This window comes from Vigna unguiculata, chromosome 4, assembly GCF_037176805.1.
Source record: "Vigna unguiculata cultivar grain cowpea cultivar isolate G323 ecotype 2 chromosome 4, ASM3717680v1, whole genome shotgun sequence".
In the NCBI taxonomy this organism is placed as follows: domain Eukaryota; kingdom Viridiplantae; phylum Streptophyta; class Magnoliopsida; order Fabales; family Fabaceae; genus Vigna; species Vigna unguiculata.
In genome coordinates this window covers 18027793-18049634 of record NC_140795.1, presented here as the reverse complement: position 1 = coordinate 18049634, position 21842 = coordinate 18027793, and the positions used below count along the sequence as shown (strand labels likewise).

The 21842-nt window shown below is 34.8% G+C and overlaps 1 protein-coding gene and 1 long non-coding RNA gene across 2 annotated transcripts; both read left to right on the top strand.

Moving 5' to 3' along the window:
- The first annotated feature begins 5473 nt into the window (after window positions 1–5473).
- On the top strand, window positions 5474–6711 carry LOC114172503 (GTP 3',8-cyclase-like). The gene is made up of 3 exons (XM_085672201.1): window positions 5474–6111; window positions 6306–6478; window positions 6572–6711. The coding sequence occupies exons 1-3, from the start codon at window positions 5644–5646 to the stop codon at window positions 6573–6575; spliced, it is 645 nt and encodes a 214-aa protein (XP_085528327.1). The 5' UTR covers window positions 5474–5643; the 3' UTR covers window positions 6576–6711.
- Window positions 6712–8860: 2149 nt separating this feature from the next.
- On the top strand, window positions 8861–9712 carry LOC114172501 (uncharacterized). The gene is made up of 2 exons (XR_003602097.2): window positions 8861–9158; window positions 9269–9712. It is a non-coding gene; the product is annotated as an uncharacterized LOC114172501 (long non-coding RNA).
- The last annotated feature ends 12130 nt before the right edge of the window (window positions 9713–21842 follow it).

The window sequence follows — 21842 nt, the reverse complement described above, 5'->3', positions numbered from 1 at the left end:
ACTCACACTCTTCAAAGCAAGAATTTAACCAAACCTCACAACACTCTACTACAAGAGTATAAGAAAAGTAAAATACAAGCTTAAAGTGTCTTTGACTGGAACAAGGAACATCATAGACTTAGAACCCATTATATAGTCACTAACGCCCACTCCCCAACTTATACTAGTCAATATAGAACTTTTTAAGACGTATTTGCCCAACATTCTCCATCCTGATTAAAATAAATACATCTTCGTTGCCGATACCAACAATCATACTCCACCATAAAGAGCATACTTACTTGGAATTAAACTATCCAAAGAATTTTCACTTGTAATTATACCATCCAAAGAATTTTCACTTGGAATTAAACCATCCCTGACCAACCAGGAGCTGCCATGTCATGTCCTTCTTCCTCAAGGAGATATGTAACATGTAACATCCCATCCGGATATTAGGATTTTAAATTAAATAAAATAGAAATAATACGTCAGCGTCATTTATTAAATCTCATTTCCCAAAATGCGGGAAAATTTAAAAACTTCATTACATAGTCAAATAAACTAAATCCAAATCATAAACTTGATTAAATCATAAGTATCGCAAAGTGTTTACAAAATTATTCCAAATCATAAAACAATAAAACTCTTAGAAAACTCTTTATCCCAGTCTAGCCCCGCTCCGGTTCTATGCCTCACCAGATCCACCTGCAACATAATCTGCTCCCGTGTACCGCGTATATGATCATTGCCAAACAGAAGCAGATAGGGTGAGCTAACGAAATAAACATATATATATCTATGGCACAAATATACAATCATACAATCACACCAAAGGAAATCCATCCTTTGATATTCCATCACATGGCCACCACCATGTTAATCGTGTTCTACGTCTTCTAATGAGTACCCCAAGGTGTCTTGGTGCCATACCTATCAGCCACAACCGATAGAACACGTGCGGGAAACCATTGCTACGGATCATACACCGTAACGCCAGGTGGAGTTCCCAAATACGAACATAGTTCGTAATGTCCCAAGACTACCAACTCGTCAGCTAACTACTGTGGAGGGCAATCTATCTAGACCCATCCGTATTGGCCACAACCAGCACACCCACACCAGCAACACTCGCCAACCCAAGCTCAACTCAAGGGTACTTCGTGTTCATCCGCCATTCCGAGCTCAACTCGAGGGATGTCATTCCGAGCTCAACTCGAGGAATGTCACGTGCTATAAGGCATTGCCATCTATAATGTTCCAGGCCTTATAGCACCTCACATGTGCATTCATCCCGTAGTCATATAGACAATCCCAAGCGTGCTCAAACAAAATATAAGCAGGAGCATTCTAACAATTTTAAGCACATGATCTTATGCACCAATGCAATTTAATATTGACACCCATGCCTTCACCAAACCAATTCTCTACATGTGACTAACCCAAAGGAACATTCAAATTGATAGAGACATACCACATAACCCAATCGTGCTTCATTAGAAGTTACTAGAACTTATCAAGAGGTTATTCATGCATTTTAACGACTCCAAAATCAGCAATATTGAGTAACGTATATCTCTAGCAATTGACCTCGAAATCCAATCTCCACCGTTCAAAGTGAAGAACCACATGTTATGGACCACCTGTCAAAATTTCACCTAAATCGGACGGTTAACGAACTAGGTTATGCAGTTTTACGAAAACTGCGCGAACTAGAAGAACATAGTGGCGCCTAGCGCCCAGAAGTGAGGATGTGGCGCCTAGCGGGACTTAAATACCGCCCGACAGTTTCTGTGCGCGAAAAGTACGAAAAACAGCGTTTTTCGTGAACAAAACACCACTGCATCGCCTGGTATGGCGCCTGGCGGCTAAAGGGGTGCCGCCAGGCGGTTCCTGCACCTGCGAACCTTACCCCCTTCACAACAACTCTAATTTCCCTCAATTTCTAAGTCCATAGGATATGAACCCAGTTATTGGGACTCCAGTTCATTCCTAACACTTCCCATTCACGTATTCATTCACATTTCCCCTTAGATTGCTACCACTATAGAAACTCCCAATTATGAAACCCTAAAATGTGAGTATGTCTCATTCCCCCAATTTTTATTCTTATCACGCCCCAAATTTCACAAGTTTTCAATTCGATTTGGTTAATTAATAATCTTATTACACTTCCTACTAGTCCAAATCTGCCCAAAATCCAGAAAAAAACATCAAAACCAAGCCTCATGGCTCGCGTCGCCTGGCGGTTCAATCAATACCGCCAGGCCCTTCATAAAAAAAAAAACCCAGAATTGGGTTAAATTCTGGCGGTCTCATTCGTGCCGCTAGGCGGTTTCCCTTCGCAACCCAGAAATGCAGTTGAAATGGTATGAGTCGCCTGGCGAAAATTCATCACCCACCAGGCGGTTTCTGGAAAAATTCTAGAAACACGATTCTCAAGCAATGCAAGGGATAAATCATACATAATGAGTTATAAATCATGCAATTATTCATAGAACTACAATTAAACGCAGTATAACTCCCCTAACCTGATTCCCTTGGCTTAAATTTTGGAATTGTTGTGAATTCTCTCTTGATCCTCAATGATCTCCCTTTGGCTTTCTCTCCCAATTCAGCTTCAAAGCTTCACTCCAACCTTACTACTCTCAAAATTCGTGTTTTGTTTTCTGAGTACACTCACAACTTGCCAAAACCCTTCTTCTTACCTCACATTGGCCTTTTAAAGGTGCCTTAAAGCTAGATAACAACCAAAAACGAATTTAAGGTTTAATGGCAATGTTTATTATCATTCATTGATTCTTTAATGTCCGTTTTTCAGCCTCCCTTGGCTGCCCATGCATCTAGGGTTTCCCTTAACCCTTCAAATTCAAGCCAAAACCCAAAATAGCAAAAATAAAAATAAAGTTTAATTTGGGTTCTCCAAAGGTTCAACCCATAACCATACAAATACCAAATCAATGTTCAACCATTTAACCAATTCATGTTTTGTGATGACTAATATAATTAAATGATTATATCATTTCATATTCATGCTCAACATATATTTAAAAATGAAAACAAATAAGTAACACACAATTGGCATACATAGGACTTGAACTCAAGTCCTTTCACACAATTAAAGTACTCTAAACCACTTGAGCTAATACTTTTCCATATCATAGCAATCCGCATTAAATGCCTTAAAGGCTCATACTACCCGCATTTATTAAATAATTATTTAATTAATTATTTAAATTTCTCGGGTCTTACATAGCAAAACCAACATTCTTCACAACACCACCACCATGGGAATAACACCGGACCCTGCCCTAGCAGCCTTTGCTAGAGAACCAGCCTTCACTGCACTGTCATAACACCAAGATGCAACAATCGCCAACCACGTACCACTGTCGCACAAGCCACGAAATGTCGTCACTATATGGACTTCTATCGCACCATGCATGAGCCACTACACCACTCGTTAGACCAGATCGTGCTTCACGACAATAGTAACCACTAGACCTCCAAGTGCACTCCATGTAAGCTCGGATATGTAAGCTACACCACACGAATAATACCTATAACCGGTAGAGCACTTCCTCTACGCACATGCCGTAAACCGCGACTCACACATATCAGATCTCCATCGTGCATCACTCATTAAGCCACACAAGCACCACCAACGAAAAATACCCAGAATGACACAGAGAAAACTAAGCGGACACCCAAGTCCACACACCTAAGGGTCGACCGCTCTGATACCATAAATGTAACATCCCAAAAACTGAATAACCTCAATTGATAAAACATCACATACATGAATAATTCATATATTTTCCTTAATTTGCAATCGTTATTTCAGATTTTTTTTTCTCCCCTACAAGTTCACTAAATTCAAATACCTTTTTATAAATAATTTTTCAATTCACAATTCAATTTAAGCACTTGTAAAGAGTGAATGGGATAAGTCACAACAAGTTGAGTCAGAAATAAGTTAACTCAATTCTTATTTTGATAAATTAAAAATTTTGTAACTTGATTTAACCCAACAATTAAATGGATTGACTTACTTAAAAAATATTTTTTAATTTATTTTATATATTTATTATATTATAATTAAAATAAATTTAATTTTTTAGATTAAATATATTTATAATTCTAAATTTAAATGTAAAATTAAAATTTCTCTATAGTTGGTGAGTTCGATTCGAATTTACGATAAGTTGGATTGATTTAGGATTGTGAATACATTATAACCTCTATTTACAACAACCTTTCAATAAATTTACATAATTACACAATTAATATTTTATGACAATAGTTAAATGAAAATCAATTCATAATTAATTTTCTATGATAATAGTTAATTGAAAAACTAATTCAAATAATTAAGTTTCAAAATCCAATTAAATCAACAATTACATCCTTAGTTGAAAACTACCATATACTTCCACATCTTAAAAAATCTCGAAAAGATAATCTATGGTGGATATCTAAAACTGGAACCAACTAATCCCTTAGGAAAAAAAATGTTTGGGGTCATATGGCCCTTAAGAAAAATAATTTTTTAATAGTGTGGATAGAATATAATATATTACAATGGAGTCGGCACTTTGCACTTTCGGGTCTCTTTGCCACAGTGTCTGTCACCTTACCCTTCAGAACAAACACGACAACATCTCAGAACTTCCTCTTACCTTGTATATATAGATACATATGTTATGAGTCTCTGGTGTCCCAGACAAAAATTATTAAAAAAGAGAAAAACTTTTCCAACCCCAACTCAATATTTTGTCCAAATTCATTGTTTCAGCGTCAACCATGAGGCGACACTTATCAAAATTCTTTCACTACCCAATTGGGTTTAACCTATCAAATTCCTTTCCGGTGAGACCCCTCTCTCTCTCTCTCGGTTTGTTTAGCTTATTCTTTTGGTGATGTAACTGGTCAATCAAGTTGGTTGTAATGGATTGAAAATTGACATTTTGGAACACATCTATGAAGTTAACTGAATCGTTCATGCCATGTCAAATTTCGGGTATAAACTTATAATTTCCCTGTTCTATCAGGATCATGGAAAACCCCCTCATTGTACTTCAATTCAGTTTCTTTTTTTATCGAATGCTCACTTCAATGATAAGTTATAGTGATACCCATTTACATGCAGATGAGAACTGTTATTTTATTTCTTGTCCTAAGAGTACTGGTTAGCCTGTGCTAGATTCATGCTTTGTGTGTTAATCTGGGGTGTGGTGGTACTAATATATGTGCAAATTCAGTAATAAACTTGTACTCCTCCTCTGGTTCTACCAACCTAGAAAATGCAAAAATCAATCACTTAGTTGTTCCATTTTAATATAAATTAAGTTTTTACCGTATGCGTACTTGAAGGATTAAATATTGATACCCAGATGATTATTTTTTGTTGTTTAAGAATTTATTAATCTGGGGTTTTGGTGGAGTTTATATGTGTTCAAATTTTGTTTATGAAAATGTGGCTGGCATGTGACACTAATTTTCTTGAAGCAGTTGAAATGTGATGTGAGTTCGTTCTGTGCTGCCAATAGTATTCGTCAAGGTTTGTTCGGTGGACACTTGAATGAATGTGCCACAAGAGCTTTGGCCACTACATCTTGTGCTTCGGTGTCTGAAGATCTGCCAAAGGATAATTCCGTCTCTGATATGTTGGTAGATTCATTTGGAAGGCTTCACACATACTTGAGAATATCTGTAACAGAGAGGTGCAATTTAAGGTGTCAGTATTGTATGCCAGCAGAAGGTGTGGAACTCACTCCTAGCCCTCAAATTTTGACAAAAACTGAGATTCTACGATTGGCAAATCTGTTTGTAAGCTCCGGGGTAACTAAAATACGTTTGACGGGTGGGGAACCAACTGTTAGAAAGGATATTGAAGACATATGTTTGGAATTATCAAACTTGAAGGGACTGAGAACATTGTCCATGACTACCAATGGTATTGCTTTAACGAGAAAACTTCCAAGGCTGAAAGATTGTGGGCTTACTTCCCTCAACATTAGTGTAGACACTTTGGTACCTGCAAAGTTTGAGTTTATGACCAGACGCAGAGGGCATGAAAAAGTTATGAATTCAATTAATGCTGCCATAGACCTTGGATTTAATCCAGTTAAGGTATTTCTTGGTTACATATCATTACTTTTTGCTAGTGTTTCTCATTGATCACCTTCCCATGAGCAGCTACCCTTTTGCTCAAATTCATTAAGTTAATCAAATGAATTTTTCAACAAGGGTGCATAACCTCAGGTAAATTTCATGTCACTGATGGATGAATTTTAAGGTATCTTTGATGTTTCTCTGCATTTCAGGTCAATTGTGTTGTAATGCGAGGATTCAATGATGATGAGATCTGTGATTTTGTTGAGCTGACCCGGGACAAGCCAATTGATATTCGCTTTATAGAGTTCATGCCTTTTGATGGGAATGTTTGGAATGTCAAGAAACTTGTACCCTACTCAGAAATGTTGGATACAGTGGTAAGGTAGAATTCAGACTGGAGGCCTAACTTTTATACTACATTTTGTTGTTCTCTTATAGCAGATAGAGACCCTTTATAACCATCATTACCAAACAGATGAAACAGTTTCCAAGCTTAAAAAGAGATCAGGATCACCCTACAGATACGGCCAAAAATTTCACAATAGATGGGCATGAAGGTAGAGTTTCGTTTATCACATCAATGACTGAGCATTTCTGTGCTGGTTGCAATAGATTGCGGCTACTTGCTGATGGAAACTTCAAAGTCTGTTTATTTGGTCCTTCGGAGGTAAGTTATATTCAAATCATCAAAGCTCAGTGTACTATGCTTGTCCCCTAAACCTGGTGATGGTAATTGGGCTAAAATCTGTGATGTCACTTCTATTTGAATACTTAATGTTTTTGGTGAATCTGTAACGCTAAACTTGATGATAGTATATGAAGTCTGGATGCTTAGTACGACATGAGTACGTACAACTACAGGAATACGATGATCTTTTTGAAATTTAGGATATGCTATGTTTTGGATTCTTAGCAAAACATTATAGATGCATAATATCGGTGAAGAAAGAGAGAGTGGGGGTAATTTCTCATTAATTCATGATTATGATGATCGCAATTTAGTTTAAAAAATTGATATGAATGGAGAAGTATCAGTATTTGACATGGGAACAAACACCTTGGTGTTTCCATTTTGAGTATCAGGGCATCGTAGATCATATTAATTGCAGGCCTTCTAAATGTACCGGTAAATGAATTGGATAGTTTGGTGATGAGGGTGAAGGACTCGGGATTAAGAAATTGGTATTTAAGGCCTATAAATTTTTTGGCAAGTAAAATCAAGACTTTCTATGCAAACTTTTAGCAGTCTTGTTTTTTAAGGAGTGTGACTGATTTCTTGCAGTTAGCTGTTTCAATGGCTGAGTATGGTTCTGGGAGTTGTTTACTTTTGGATTAGAACTTTGAAACTGTGATGTCTACTGTCAGTTCTGAATTCTTGATATGGTACATACTCGATAACGGGGAAAAGGGAAACTATCTGCCAACTCATAATAGAAAAACATAACTTCAAATATTTGTTTACAAAGATTGAAGTTCCCTGCAGAAAGTGGATTCCTGTAGTGAATCTTGATATTTGTCTGTAAATGGAAGATTTGATACACATTAGGACATGGTCTTTGCAAACATTAAAATATGGCTCTACCTCATACAATATTTTGGATTGAACATGCACTGTCTTGCCCCTTCTTTCCATTGCACATGCTATTTCATTTGATATTCTATTTATTTGATTACTTGTAATTGATTTTTTAGGCACACTAATATACTTTCATCATTATTTTGAATTCTTAATCATTTCTGAAAATTTTCTTATCAATGAAACTGATAAATATTTTCCCTATTCAAGACATGCCGGTCATTATGGATGTTATCTCTACCATTTATGTTCAAGTTAAAGGTGCTTGATGTATGTATGGATGTTGACATCAGTCGGGACAATAAAACGTGTCATGGCATACATATAGCATCTTTAATGAGAGCTTCATTAAAAGATTTTTGTGATTTTCTTATATGGATCGTGTTTCAGGTTAGTTTAAGAGATCCTTTGAAATGTGGTGCAGAGGATCATGAACTTAGGGAGATAATAGGAGTAGCGGTATGCACTTCTTCTGATTATTATTGCTAAATCTCAATTGTGTTGTAATGATTTATAATGTTTTTATTTCTTTACCAGGATTTATCATCCTTTTAATATAATGATGCTGCTGCAATAGAATTTCACTCACTGCTATTTTAATTTAACATGGTAGTGAACCTTTATTAAAAAAGATATACTTTAGGAATAAGAGGAGCATAGCAAGAAGGGACAACACACCCCACAACCTAACTGAAAAGGAGTTAGTTAGAGATTATGTATATATGGAGAAAAAAGTGGGTGGGGGTGATAGAGTTAGGTGAAGTTTAGCCTCATTTGGCAATCGGTAGACCCTTATAATGTAACTATTCTTATAATGATGCATGGATATGATGCGTGTATCGGATATGGTACGTATCGGATATATCAATACACTTATTTTGAAAACAATAAGGTATGATACGTTATATATGCATATTGAAAAATTTTACAAAAACCTTAAAACATGATAAATATATATTGTTATTGTGTGAATTCAAATTAAAATCAAATATCTTAAAAACTGTCAAAATAAAAAGTTATAAATTATTTTTATCACAAAAAGTATTACAAGTTTATAGATTAGATACTTTATTGATAAATATCGGTAAAGTATCAGATATTGATATGTGTCAAACATGAATACATGACACAGATTGAGGTATCAGTGCATCATAACTTATCACCTTCAACCTCTAGAATAACGTGAGCATTTCCATTGAATAATATGTTACTGACTCACTTCTTTCCTATGATTTTCCATCTGTTTGCTCTTGTCCTAGTAAGCTCTTTGATTGCTTTTGAACAACATAGTCAATAGTGGATCATAGACTACTTGAAATTGTGTGTCCAACTTTAGGTAAGCAATATTATGAGTGGTCTTGTACTATCCTATTTCTTAATGTTATCTTTCCTTTGTTCTAGGTGAAGAAGAAGAAAGCTTCACATGCTGGCATGTTTGATATAGCAAAGACTGCAAATAGGCCCATGATACATATTGGTGGATAAGGTCTCTTCTTCTTCCTTTCTTTCATTTTTCCTATAAAGGTTATCCATTCAATCTCTAAAATATTTATTTTACAATTTACTGAGGCACATCATGATTTTTCTCTATTTCAGGTATCACACAGTGATAAAGTTACTTACATAGCAGGCAACCAGAGTAGTCCTAGTGAGAAGTACCCTGAATTGAGTATTATCTGAGATCTTCATTGATACAATCTCACTACATGAAGGGTGATAGATTTTTCAACTATACTTAGCCACATATACTGTTAAATGTTGTTCCTTTGGATAGAACCCATTGTTGTTGTATCGAGTAATAATGCAAATTTGGGCTTAAATTTTCTGATCATGTGTGACTCTTTCTTCATTGGTTTATGACTTTTGGGTCGTGTGTTAATCTTTCTTCACTGGTTGTTTGTTTACCAGTCAACTTTAGTTTCAGCATGGCACTGTATTTATTTGTTTTGTTGTAGACATGACAATGAAATTTTGAAAAGGTTGGTTATGCCCTGTTACATCATTGAATTTGTACTATGTATGCAGTGAGGTTGTTGACCAGGTCTTCATAGTGCTGCTTCTCAGACTTCATACGGCATTCCCAATTTTCTTTCCTTAGTTTATACTCTTACCCGGAAATTGAAGGAACAACTCTACTCTAGATGTTACCAAGTTCTACTCTTGGGATCACTTCATGCTCCCTACCATTGCTTTTGTCATTTAGACCCTTTCTAATATCTCAACTTCCTAGGAACGCAAAATGTATGGAAATTTAAGAGACCAAAGGTGTTAATTAGAGTTAAATATATGTCTAGATATATATAATTTGAATTAGATTTTAGGAGTGTTTTATGTTTTAATTATTAGATATTATTTAGTGGATGAAGAAAAAAAAATTAGGCTATTATTTAGACTTAGAGAGTTAGATTGAGATATTACTAAACGTTTGTTACATTTGCTTTATGTATGAAATAATGTGGAATATTATACATTTTTTACCCATTGAAAATATATTTTCTAAACATTAAAAACCTAAAAACCAACAATAAGAGTTTTGTGATAGGTTTTTTTAGGGGAAGATTCATTAGGGAGGTATAACAACAATGAAATCTAAGCTCAATTCACATGGATTATCACCATCTTCAACGCACAACCTTAAAGTAATTTAAACTCACTTGGTTTTTCAAAAATATATTTTTCAAGAATGAATCCTTTCCACATTGATAATACAATTAACCAACATGTTAAGTTGATTACACAGATTGGATCATCATGACATGAGTATAAAAGGTGGAATATGTCTTTTTAGAACTTGTATAAGAACTAAACTCATTTATTTTGGCTCTGGCACTATATTGTTGGGTGGATCTTGAAAGATAGAAAAAATCTCATTCATAGCCACACATACAACTTTTCAATGGCGGACCATTGTTGTGACAAGGGGAGCCATGGCTCCCCAAAAAAATTTTAATTCTATTTTTTATGTATGTTATATATATTTTAAAATTATATTTATAGATTATTATTTTATTTATATTAAATTTAATAAAATATTTTATTTTATCATCTATCTTATTTATATATTAAAATTTATATATATTTATTGTATAAAAAGTAAAATAAAAATCAATTTGATGGACATTGGTTAATGAAAGGTAATAAATTTTATCACTAGTGATGAGGTTCTTTTACAGTAAATCATCAAAAAATAATGAGAATAGAAAGAAATATAAAGAGATAGATTAGGAAACAAAAGATTGAAAAATGCACAATATCTCTCATGAATCGAGATTAGTATCTTATTATAATTTATGATTCTCATATTACGATGATTTTCTTAAATTAAGTTTTTTTTTTTTCTGAATTAGTTTGCCTAATTATGATGGTAAGGATTCTTTTCTAAAATTGGCACTAACCCTAATTATATTTGTCCTGAAATTAGTATATCATAGATTATGAAATTTAGAAATTTTGTGTTTTCCATTACATATGGTAAATTTTGTAAGATTTTATGGATGTATCTTGGGTTGAACTACGAATTTCGTTGCACATAATGAATTAGTTGAATAACTTTGAATTGGATTAAAAATTAGAATATCCTTATAATGTTAATTTAATGAATTAGAAAGATTATAAATTGAAAAATGCATACAAGAATCACTTTATGAAAATGATTGAAACAAAGAAAATGAATTTTTTTATTTAATTAGAAAAAATAATTTATATATAAAAAATCTAATTTGACACTCTTAAAGTTTTTGTCCACAAAATTTTATATGTATCTATAATATTTAATACGAAATTTTATTTACTCACTTGAAATTGAGTACCCCACAATTACTTAAACTCTTTGTTAAGAAGACTTTCAATACAATGACTATATTCAGGGGTAACATCAAGCAGATCTGAGTTCAATCCATATAAGAGTTGATTAACACCACCTTCAATATAAAATTTTAAGATAATGAGTTTATAGACCTAAGTTGTCCAACTTTTTCATTTCTACTTGTAAGACTTAGACTCAATATGAGATTTAGATTATAAGTTTCCAACGTTATGTTGAGTCTATCCATGTGTGGCTAAGTGCGGGGCATGCCTAAACGGGCCGGGCCAACCGACATTGCCACCCCTAATGCGAAGTACCACTTTTGGAGGGAGATCTTTTAATGGTTAGGAGGTTGTTGGGTAATATGAACAAGGAGGAGGATGAGACACAAAGAAGAAATATTATCTATTTTAGATGTTAAATTATGGAAAAGGTGAGCTCAATCATCATTGATGGAAAGAGTTGTACCAATGTAGCAAGTAAAAGGCTGGTGGAAAAGCTTGGTTTGGGAGACATCTATACACCCTAGTCTTTATGCTTTTGCAATGGCTAAGTGAGGATGGAGAGTTGGTGCTGGATAAGCAGGTGGATATTACTTTTTCTATAGGTAAGTATGTAGATTAAGTGGTATGTGATGTGGTTCCTATGGAAACAAGTCAATTGTTATTAGGAAGGCCTTGACAATATGATAGAAAGGTGACATTATGGTCTATCCAACAAGTATTTTTTCTTGCTTAAAGGGCAAAAGGTGCCCGTAACACCTTTATCAACTATAGAGGTTTGTGAGGACCAAATAAAAATGAGGGTAAAGAGAGAGCGAGAGAGAAAAGAAGAAAGAGAGAGAAAAAGAAAGAGAGAGAAGAAGAAAGAGAGAAAATAAGAGTGGGAGAGAAAACCCAAAAAAGGCAAGAAAAGGGGAGTAAAGTTGAAAAATCAAATAGTGGTAAAAGTCCTTTTTTGAGAGAAAAAGAGGTAAAAAAAGTGTTAATGACAAAAACACCCCCTATATATGCTTATGCCTAACAATATTTATTTGTCTTCTATAAAAGTTTCTTTATCTTTAGGTGTGGAGCACATTCTCAAGGAAAATGCAGATGTATTTCCCAAAGACATTCCTCAAGGTTTACCTCCTAAAAGATGTATTGAACATAATATGGATCTCATTCCAAGGACATCCTTCATAACGTGCCAACCTATAGGAGCAATCCACAAGAGACTAAAGAAATACAAAAGCAAGTAGAGCAACTCATGAAAAAAGGATGGCTTGAATCTCTAGTGGAGTTGCCATCTATTACAACCAAAATCTCGACTAGACGACGAACAAAAAAGAGACGAGCTTAAAAAGAGATTTTGAAGTTGTCACCATAGTTTATTATAGAAAAAGTATGGAAAACAGTAAAATAAGACATGCTATACAAGAACTAGATTTTAGGTCCGGAAGTCCGTTACGCGTAGTGAAAATCAAGATTCACGTAGTTCTTAGAGAAATTGTTTGTTAGAAAGTGTTGATGTTTTTAATTTTTGAAATTTTATATCTTTTTTGATATTTTTAAATTATTTGAAAATTAGTATCACACGACGTAAAGGCTGAATAAACACTAAAAGAAAACAATTTTCATTTTTGTAAAATTTTTCTATTTTGGTAATTTTTTATAATTTTCAAATATTTTTAACTTTTTTAAAAAAATAACATGTGTGTAAAAAAGATGGGGTTTAATAAAAAAACAAAGGTGAAAAATGGGATAAGATGCATGGAAGGGTGCATGCAAGGAGTAAAGGCTGAAAATAAAATTAAAATAGATTGAGGCTGCGAATTGTGAAAAGCAGGGTACAGTAAGTAGACGAGAACCAATGGCAAAAGGGGTGCAGGACTTAAATAATACGGGTGTAACGAGTAAATAGGAATAGGAAAAGAAAACACAAACAAACATACAAATGATGAAGGTGTAAATATTAAAATGGGGATGCGCGTAGGAAACAAAACAAGGCTAGACCCAAGACCCAAGACCCAATAGACAAGAGGTTGAGAATATTAAAAGTGGGGTACGGAAAGAAAAATAACCCAATTTAAGCCCAACCCCAAAATAACTATCAAAACATAAAAATCCCTTAAGGGTTTCTTCTTCCTCTGCGTGAGCAACACCAATCCTCACCCACTCATGGCTGGCCAGGGCCAATGTTGCCGACGCCGATCACCGCCGAAGGAGCTGCCAGCGTTAACGTCACTGTTTCTCTTTCATTCCCTTTCGCGTCCGAGTGCTCCTTTGATCTCATTTTTACTCACAAACACGAGACACTCCTTCCACTCATTGCTACCAGAAGCGTCGTCGTCATCCACGGCGCTCCAACTCCCTCATTCTTCTTCTTGCGCCGGCCACACCAGGTCTGGGAGCCACGCCGCTGAGCCCTACTGTCGTGCCCTCAACCGAAATCGCTCTTCTCCAATCAAACTTTGACACGCCTCCGGCAATGCGGCCGACGAATTTTTCTTCCCTTTATCTGTTCGATTGGGTGATGGTTGTTCTCTGTTACTTGGATGATGGAATAGTCTTGGGAGTGATGGAAACTGTTTTGGTATTCTGTTTTCTATTGTCCAAGTGGAAGATGTGAGTGATAAGGCGATAAGCGTGAGCGAGTCCTCTATTTGGTGAAGAAAATGAAAGAAGATGAAAGATGGATGAAAAAGGGAGGTGAGGAAGATGGTGAGGGAATGGGTGGCGACAATGTGTAGTTGGAAATGCGAAAGGATGAGTGCTTGTGTGCGCGTGAATGGGGAGAGAATCTAGAGGGAGCTGTTGTTTTTATGTGATGGTATTTGTTGGTTATGGAGAATGATGATAGATGAAAAATGTGGGTCTGAGTTGTAGGATTATGAGGAAAGTTAGCGTCTACCGGTTTAGCGGGAGGAAGAAAAATGTGGTTCGGGTATGGGTAGTGTGCGTCGGTCTCAACGTGGTTAATCATGAAGGCATGATGATGGAAGAATGGGAAGTAGTAACAGTAGGCGAACAACCATGCGGCATCAACCATTTCATACAAGATTTATGTGATCAAACACTGAGTGACAGAATTACGGGGGCCTTTGAGAAAGCTCATGAATATTAACCAAGGGATCCCTCAGGATTCAAAACTGAAGGTCCTTGATACCTCAACATTAGGTTACATAAATGGGAAAGGGTGGTTAGTTCCTCCCATTGTTTTCTGCCACCTTATTTCTTTGCTTTTTTTTTTTTACAAAAAAGGTCATTTTTCCTTTTTTATTATAAAAATAGGTCAGTTTATTAATTAATTACATAACAAAATCAGTTTAACGATAATTTGACTTTTTTCTATTTATTTTTAACTTTTATATAATTTCTAAAATTTTATATATTTTTAAAAAAATAAATTTTTAATAATTTGATTAAAAATATTTTAAATAAAATTTTATTAAAATTTTGATATTTTAAAACTTTGTATTTTAAATTTTATTATTACATTTTATTATAAAATTTGATTAAAAATATTGTAAAAAAATTATTAAAATTTTGATATTTTAAAACTTAATATTTTAGATTTTATTATTACATTTTATTATAAAATTTACAATAATAAAATTTGATTAAAATTATTTTAAATAAAATTTTATAAAAATTTTGATATTTTAAAACTTATATTTTAAATTTTATTATTTTATTTTATTATAAAATTTACAATCATAAAATTTTATTTAAAATATTTTTAATCAAATTATTAAAAAATTATTTATATATATATATATATATATATATATATATATATATATATATATATAACTTTAGAAATTATTATAAAAGTTTAAAAAAAGATAGAAAAAGATCATATCATTAATCAAATCAAATCTGTGATAGTAGACTGATCCATCTTTATAATAAATAAATCAAAATAATCTAATTTTGTAAAAAAACTAGTCAAATCATTAAGAAATTAACTCTACCATATAATTAATTAGTAAATTAACTGATTTTTGTAATAAACGGATCAAAGGCACCCATTTTTGGTAAAAAATCTATTTCTTTTCAATCACCCAAAATGCCAGTTTTTTCTATTTTGTACACCACTGCCTAACTCAGTAACTGGTGCATGGGAGGGAGTCACCAAATGAGGAAAAGGTGGAGATTGTCACCAAAAGAGAATAGGTAGTGTGCAAGAACATGAATCTTTCTGTGCATCTCGTTTCAATCATCCGTTCCACTTTGTTTTTTTTTTTCGTTCACTTTTCTTTTAAAAATCAAATAAAAGTAAAATTAAAAATAGAATAATATAAAATAAAATAAAATATAAAAAATTACTATAGACTGAAATGAAATAAAATAAAATAAAATAAAATAACATAAACTTAAACGAAAATGAAACAAAATCATATAAAATAAATAAAATAACTAAAATAAAATAAAGTAATATAAAATAATAATAAAAAAAAAATAAAGTATAAATAGATATAACTAGATGAGTAATGATCAAATGACTCATTTTTTTACCACTTCTCTTACCAACTTGATGTGGTCTGACATATTTAATTTTCAAATTTTTTATAATTTAATTAAAATTTGAAATCACAATACTGAAGCTGAATGTTTTGATGCGTGCGTGTTTGAAACTCACCCTTCATCACACAACGCTTTCCCCAAACCCCTCTTTTCATTTTTAGTTTTCAAAAATCTCTTTACTCTGAACCTTCAATTACCTCCCCAACCACGTTTCACAAAACCCAACCCGCACACACACGAAACAAAACCCGCTCTGCTCTCCTCCATCGTGAAAAATCAAAACCCCCTTTCTCCTTTTAATGTTCAAACCCAAACCCCTTTCACTTCAACGGAAAAACCCTTTCTCCTTTTAATGTTCAAACCCCAAACCCCTTTCACTTCATCAGAAAAACCCTTTCCCCAAACCCCTTTCTCCTTTTAATTTTCAAAATCTCCCAAACCCTGAATCTACAATTACGAACCCCCACCCACATTTGCTATGCACACAGACACGAAACAAAACCCGTTATCTCCTTTCCCATCCCCTCCACACCGTTATCTCCTTTCACCACACAGGAATTGCGAAATTGTCGAACCTCAGGGCGAATCTGAGCTGCAAGAAGGGCGATTTTGGAACCTACTACGAAATGGGTTACCCTGATTTTGCTGTCGTTGGTGAGAAGGTTGAATGTTTCTGCCTTTTTAACTAGTTTTTGTGTACGCTTAGTTTCTGTTGGTTTTTCATTGTTTTGTGTAGTTGTTTATTGATTTTTATAAATGACATTCCAATTTGACCCCACCATTTAGTGATGATTGCAAAGAAGTTGTTGATTTTGTGGATTTAAGAAGTTTTTGAATTTGATTTTTGTGTTAACTGTGTGAATTGAAAAGATGTTTACAAAATTGATGAATACATTGTGTCCCTACCATTTATTTTGTCGATTTCGTTCAATGTTCAGTACACAATAGTGCATGAGCATATTCGTTTCAAAAATTGAAGTCCCAAACTAGGACAAAAAGATGGATTGAAAATTTTTGGAAAGATGTTCTTCCCTAAATATATGGTGTTTCTTTATTATTTAGTGACCTTGGTAATATTTTGGATAGTTTGTACAATGCTAATTGATCATAGTGTGTCTCTTTAATTAATGATGAGTAATTCAACCTAGTTATCTGTGCTTATTATAGTGGCTTGTTGTTAAAAACATGTATCCATACTTGGTATTTTATATATTTGTGATTATGGAAGAAGAAGAGGGTGAGTCAAGGAAGGTAAATGTTTGTGATTATGATCCATTTATTTATTATAGTTAATTAAGTTCATATCTTGATGTTTTTTAACATGTTTTTTAACTATTTGATTGGTATTTTAGCTTGTGGTTTGTAACCGTTGTAAAACAGACTACATTGTTCAAGTTAATGGTTTATTGAGATCAAGACATCGCTCTCGAATTGGAGTCACTCCATTTAGGTGGTGTGTTGAGATGGTGAAACCATTGGATATCAATGGAGTGTTGTTAAAACATACTCTTAGTCGGTGTGTCCTTGAACATGAAAGTATATGTATCAGGCAACATTTGGTACAGTTGTTTGTTTTAGATGTTTGTGTTTGTTTGGGTTTGAATGCTATTGGGGTTGATGTAGAATTCAATAGTGTTGTGTGCGGGGTGATCGAGTCATTATTAGAACATCAACCAATAACAATAGATGACATTGTTAATAGGATATACTTTTATTTACAGAGTGACGATGACGATGACAATGACAATGTAGACAATGTTTGTCATTTATATTTGTTGCTATGTTTTGCTCTTTTGTATTTTTCCAGGACTTCTAGGACTGTGACAAACATACCATTTAGATTGTTGGATAACCTTGACAACTTGAATCAATACAACTGGTCAAGGTCTGTCCATAGGTTTTTGGTTGAAGGTTTCAATCGTGGTTACCACACTTTAAGGCAAGATCAAAACACGTCTGCCATAATTGTAGCTGGGTCAGTGGCTGTTTTGCAGGTATTTATTATTTTAGCCAAGTTGTATTTTGTTAGCCTTGTGTTTGTGAAGTTGATGATTAATTAGTTCCTTAATTTTTTTAGCTTTTGGTTTGTTGACTACTTTCGTTAAGGTCTTATGAAGGTGATGTTATTTTCCCGAGAATTTTGAGTTGGTCGTCCTTGATGATTAGGACTCATGGAATCAAATCCGCATTTGAATATAACAAGGTATTGTATTGCATTCGTTTTACTTTAGTTGATTAAGTTCTATTCCGTGTACCAATAAGGTATAAAGTTTGGACATCATTATGCAGGTTATTCTTGGTTGGGAATTAACTGAAGAGGAAAAAAACATTGATGTTGTTCATGATGCCTTAAATATTGGTGAAGATGACATCCAAAGAAAGGAATAGATGACATGTCCTTTACTGAATTCAAGCAATGGTGCAAAAGGAAGTTGAAAAGAAATTATTGGGTCATTCGTCAATTAGGACCAACTGAGCAGTATGGAAGAAGAGTATGCCCGTGGAGGTGAGGAACTTGATGCATCTTTCTTTCATCAACCTCTAGCCTTTTCATTTCATAAAGGTGATGCCTTTGATGTTGAAGAACCTCAATCATGTAATTTTGATCAATTAGAGCAATGTACTTCTGAATACAATCATCATGGAATGGAAATTATTCCCATTATTGAACTAGAAAAATGTTCATTAGATGTAGACTTAACTCAATTGTATCGGATTCTTGTCTCAGAAAATGACAGGTAAGTTACTGTTGTGGATATAAATTTCATGATTGTATTTTCACGGTTATATAGTGTTAATTCTAAATTTACACTTTTCAGGAAAGTTGTGGTTGACATAAATCAACAAATACTAACCACAATTGAGTGTTGGGGATTTCATCCTCGTGGAAAGCTTTGCAACATGGTAATGTCCTTAAGTCATGTATATTTATAAATTTGTTATTTTGTCTACTCAAATTACATTGTTGCTTTCAAATTTTGTCAGGCCATTTTGTTTGCTTGCAATACCTTCATGTATAGACAAAGAAAATTGAATGGGTTGATCAAGAGAGTTGTGTTTGGTCCTCTGTATAAGGTATTATAATTCTTATTGTTTTTTAAGTTTTTATATTTGATGGATGTTGTTGATGATGATTTATCAAAATTTAATTGTGAAATGTTGAATGTAGACCGCAGTTGTAGAAGATAGTAGAAAGGTAAAGGCAAAGAGACGCCAATGGATCTTAGGGGACGCGTGGGCTGGTTTCAGTACACGATATATTGACAGCAGATTTTGTAAGAATGAAGATTTGTAATTTTATTTATTAAATAGTAATTGTGGATGTTTAGTGATTGTTTTTTTTGGAAGGTATTTGCTTCTATAATCCATGAGCAGCATTGGTGGTTTTATGCAATCAACTGTCGCACACACCAATTTTTTGTCCTTGACTCTCTTGGGAGGACACGACATGGAAGAAAAATAATAGACAATGCAATTGTAAGTTTACTTCTTAATATAATTGCTGTAGTTGGCAAATTCAATTATTCATGACTAAAATGTATGTTGATTGTAACATCTCGGTCGGATATTACTAATTTAAGTAATAAAAATTAAGAAATATGATGAAAACCTCATTTATTATACTTCGCTTCCCAAAAACGTGGGAAATTTTATAACATTTATTAATCGGATGTTATCCAAAAATCCATAATTTATGAAACTCCAATACAGTATCCAAATTCACAAATCAGTAAAACACTGTTTACAAATTTCATAAAAACAATAATGATAAAACTCCAGTAAAAGCTTTTCCCAGTTAACCCTCTCTCCGATGCTATGCTTCATCAGCACCACCTGCAACATCATCTGCTCCCGTGTAACGCATTACACGATCATCGCCAAACACAAGCAGATAGGGTGAGCTCATAAACAATTAACATATAAGTTAATAAAAAAAATTCAAGATACACCTATCTATTTTATTCTAGTTAATTCTTGGCCCAAACCTTAATCCCCAAGGCTTTTCAACCTTCACAACACATAAATAATTAGCCTCGGATTCAGGGTTTAGATGCTCACACGAACCTGCCCGCTCGTGGTCCTGCCTCTACGAACCTCCCCGCTCGTAGTCCTGCTCTACGGACCTACCCGCCCGTAGTCCAACACACGTGATCCACCAGCTACGTACCTTCCCGCACGTAGCATCTCTCAAGTGTGAGCACGGAACATACGAACCTACCTCGCTCGTATCCTCACACGAGAGTAACATGATATGAACCTCCCCGCTCATATCATCACGTGTTCACCACCATCCATGAACCTACCCGCTCATGGCACAGCATCCCCTGATCCAAGTTTCACAACACAACATGATAACGAAAACAACCAAAGCACACCACCCTACACAAGGTACATACTCAAGCTGGTCTTAGGGATTCCAATGCTTCCACGAACCTGCCCGCTCGTGGTCCAACTCTACGAACCTCCCCGCTCGTAGTCCAACACACGTGATCCACCAGCTACGTACCTCCCCGCATGCAGCATCTCTCAAGTGTGAGCACGGAACATACGAACCTACCTCGCTCGTATCCCCACACGAGAGTAATAGAATATGAACCTCCCCGCTCATATCATCACGTGTTCATCACCAGTCATGAACCTACCCGCTCATGACAACATCAAGCATATCCCAGACCAGGACCCACACCACAAACCATGCAAAACATATCACAATGCACCCTACCACTACACCATCACCTAGCGTAGCCTAAGCGCCGCTAGGCGAAATGGCAGTACAAACCGCCTAGCGGTTCCACATCACCGTCGGGCGCCACAACTTATAAGACATTCCTGTTTCGTACTATCGCTTGGCGGTTCAGTCTACACCGCTAGGCGCTACACCAGTAATGTGACACTACTGGGTTTTAGGTACTCTAATTCATTTCCTAGAATTCAACCATTTAATTCTCAAACATCCAGAAATCAACATACACATTCATATATTCCAAATTACAACATCACAACACATATGCATCTTTCAAGTATAAGCACACATTCCTCTCTTTTATAATTCATATATACTTACCTCTTAAATCAATTCCAACACACACTTTATTTTCCCCTTCTCATTTTCCCAACCCTTTGCATGCTTACAATTCCATTACATTTAAAGTATGATTATCATGTTCCCATACTTTTCCAAAACCCGTCATGATCATGCAACACTCGGTCATAGTGATATCATCAATAGTGGCCTTATTCCCACGCTTATAACATCTTACATTCGAGCTAACATATATAGGTTCATATATTCAACATGTCTCAGCAAGCACTACCAAAAACATACTCATCAATCATGCATCAATATATTTATATATATACATTCACCAATCAAGGCCATACCAGCACTTGATCACACTCAATCATCCATTAGTAATAATACTATTAGGGAATTCAACAACCAATCATGAGTGACGTATATCTCCCTCTTCAGGCATCCAAAATGAATCTCCACCGTTCAAAGTGAAGAACAACATGTTGTGAAACACCTTACAAAATTTCACCTAAATCGGACGGTTAACGAAGCGGGAAATGCAATTTCACGAAAACTGCGCAGACCAGAAAAATCGGTGGCGCCTGGCGGCATGAAACTACCGCCGGGCGATTCCTGTTCCACGAAAAGTACAAAAATAGCGTTTTTTTGTGAATCAGAGCACCATGTCTCACTGGTATGGCGCCTGGCGACCAAATGGGTGCCGCCAGGCGGTTCCTGCACCTGCGAACCTTACCTCCTTCACAACAACTCTAATTTCCATCAATTTCTGACTCTATAAGATCTGATTCTATCTTTTAGGATTACAATTCATCTCTAACACTT

Excerpts from the sequence above, each read along its gene's own strand:
- LOC114172503 (XM_085672201.1), top strand. The coding sequence starts at position 5,644 with ATGTTGGTAGATTCATTTGGAAGGCTTCACACATACTTGAGAATATCT. Across the intron at positions 6,112-6,305 it reads TTGGATTTAATCCAGTTAAG|GTCAATTGTGTTGTAATGCG; the intron begins GTATTTCTTGGT and ends TCTGCATTTCAG.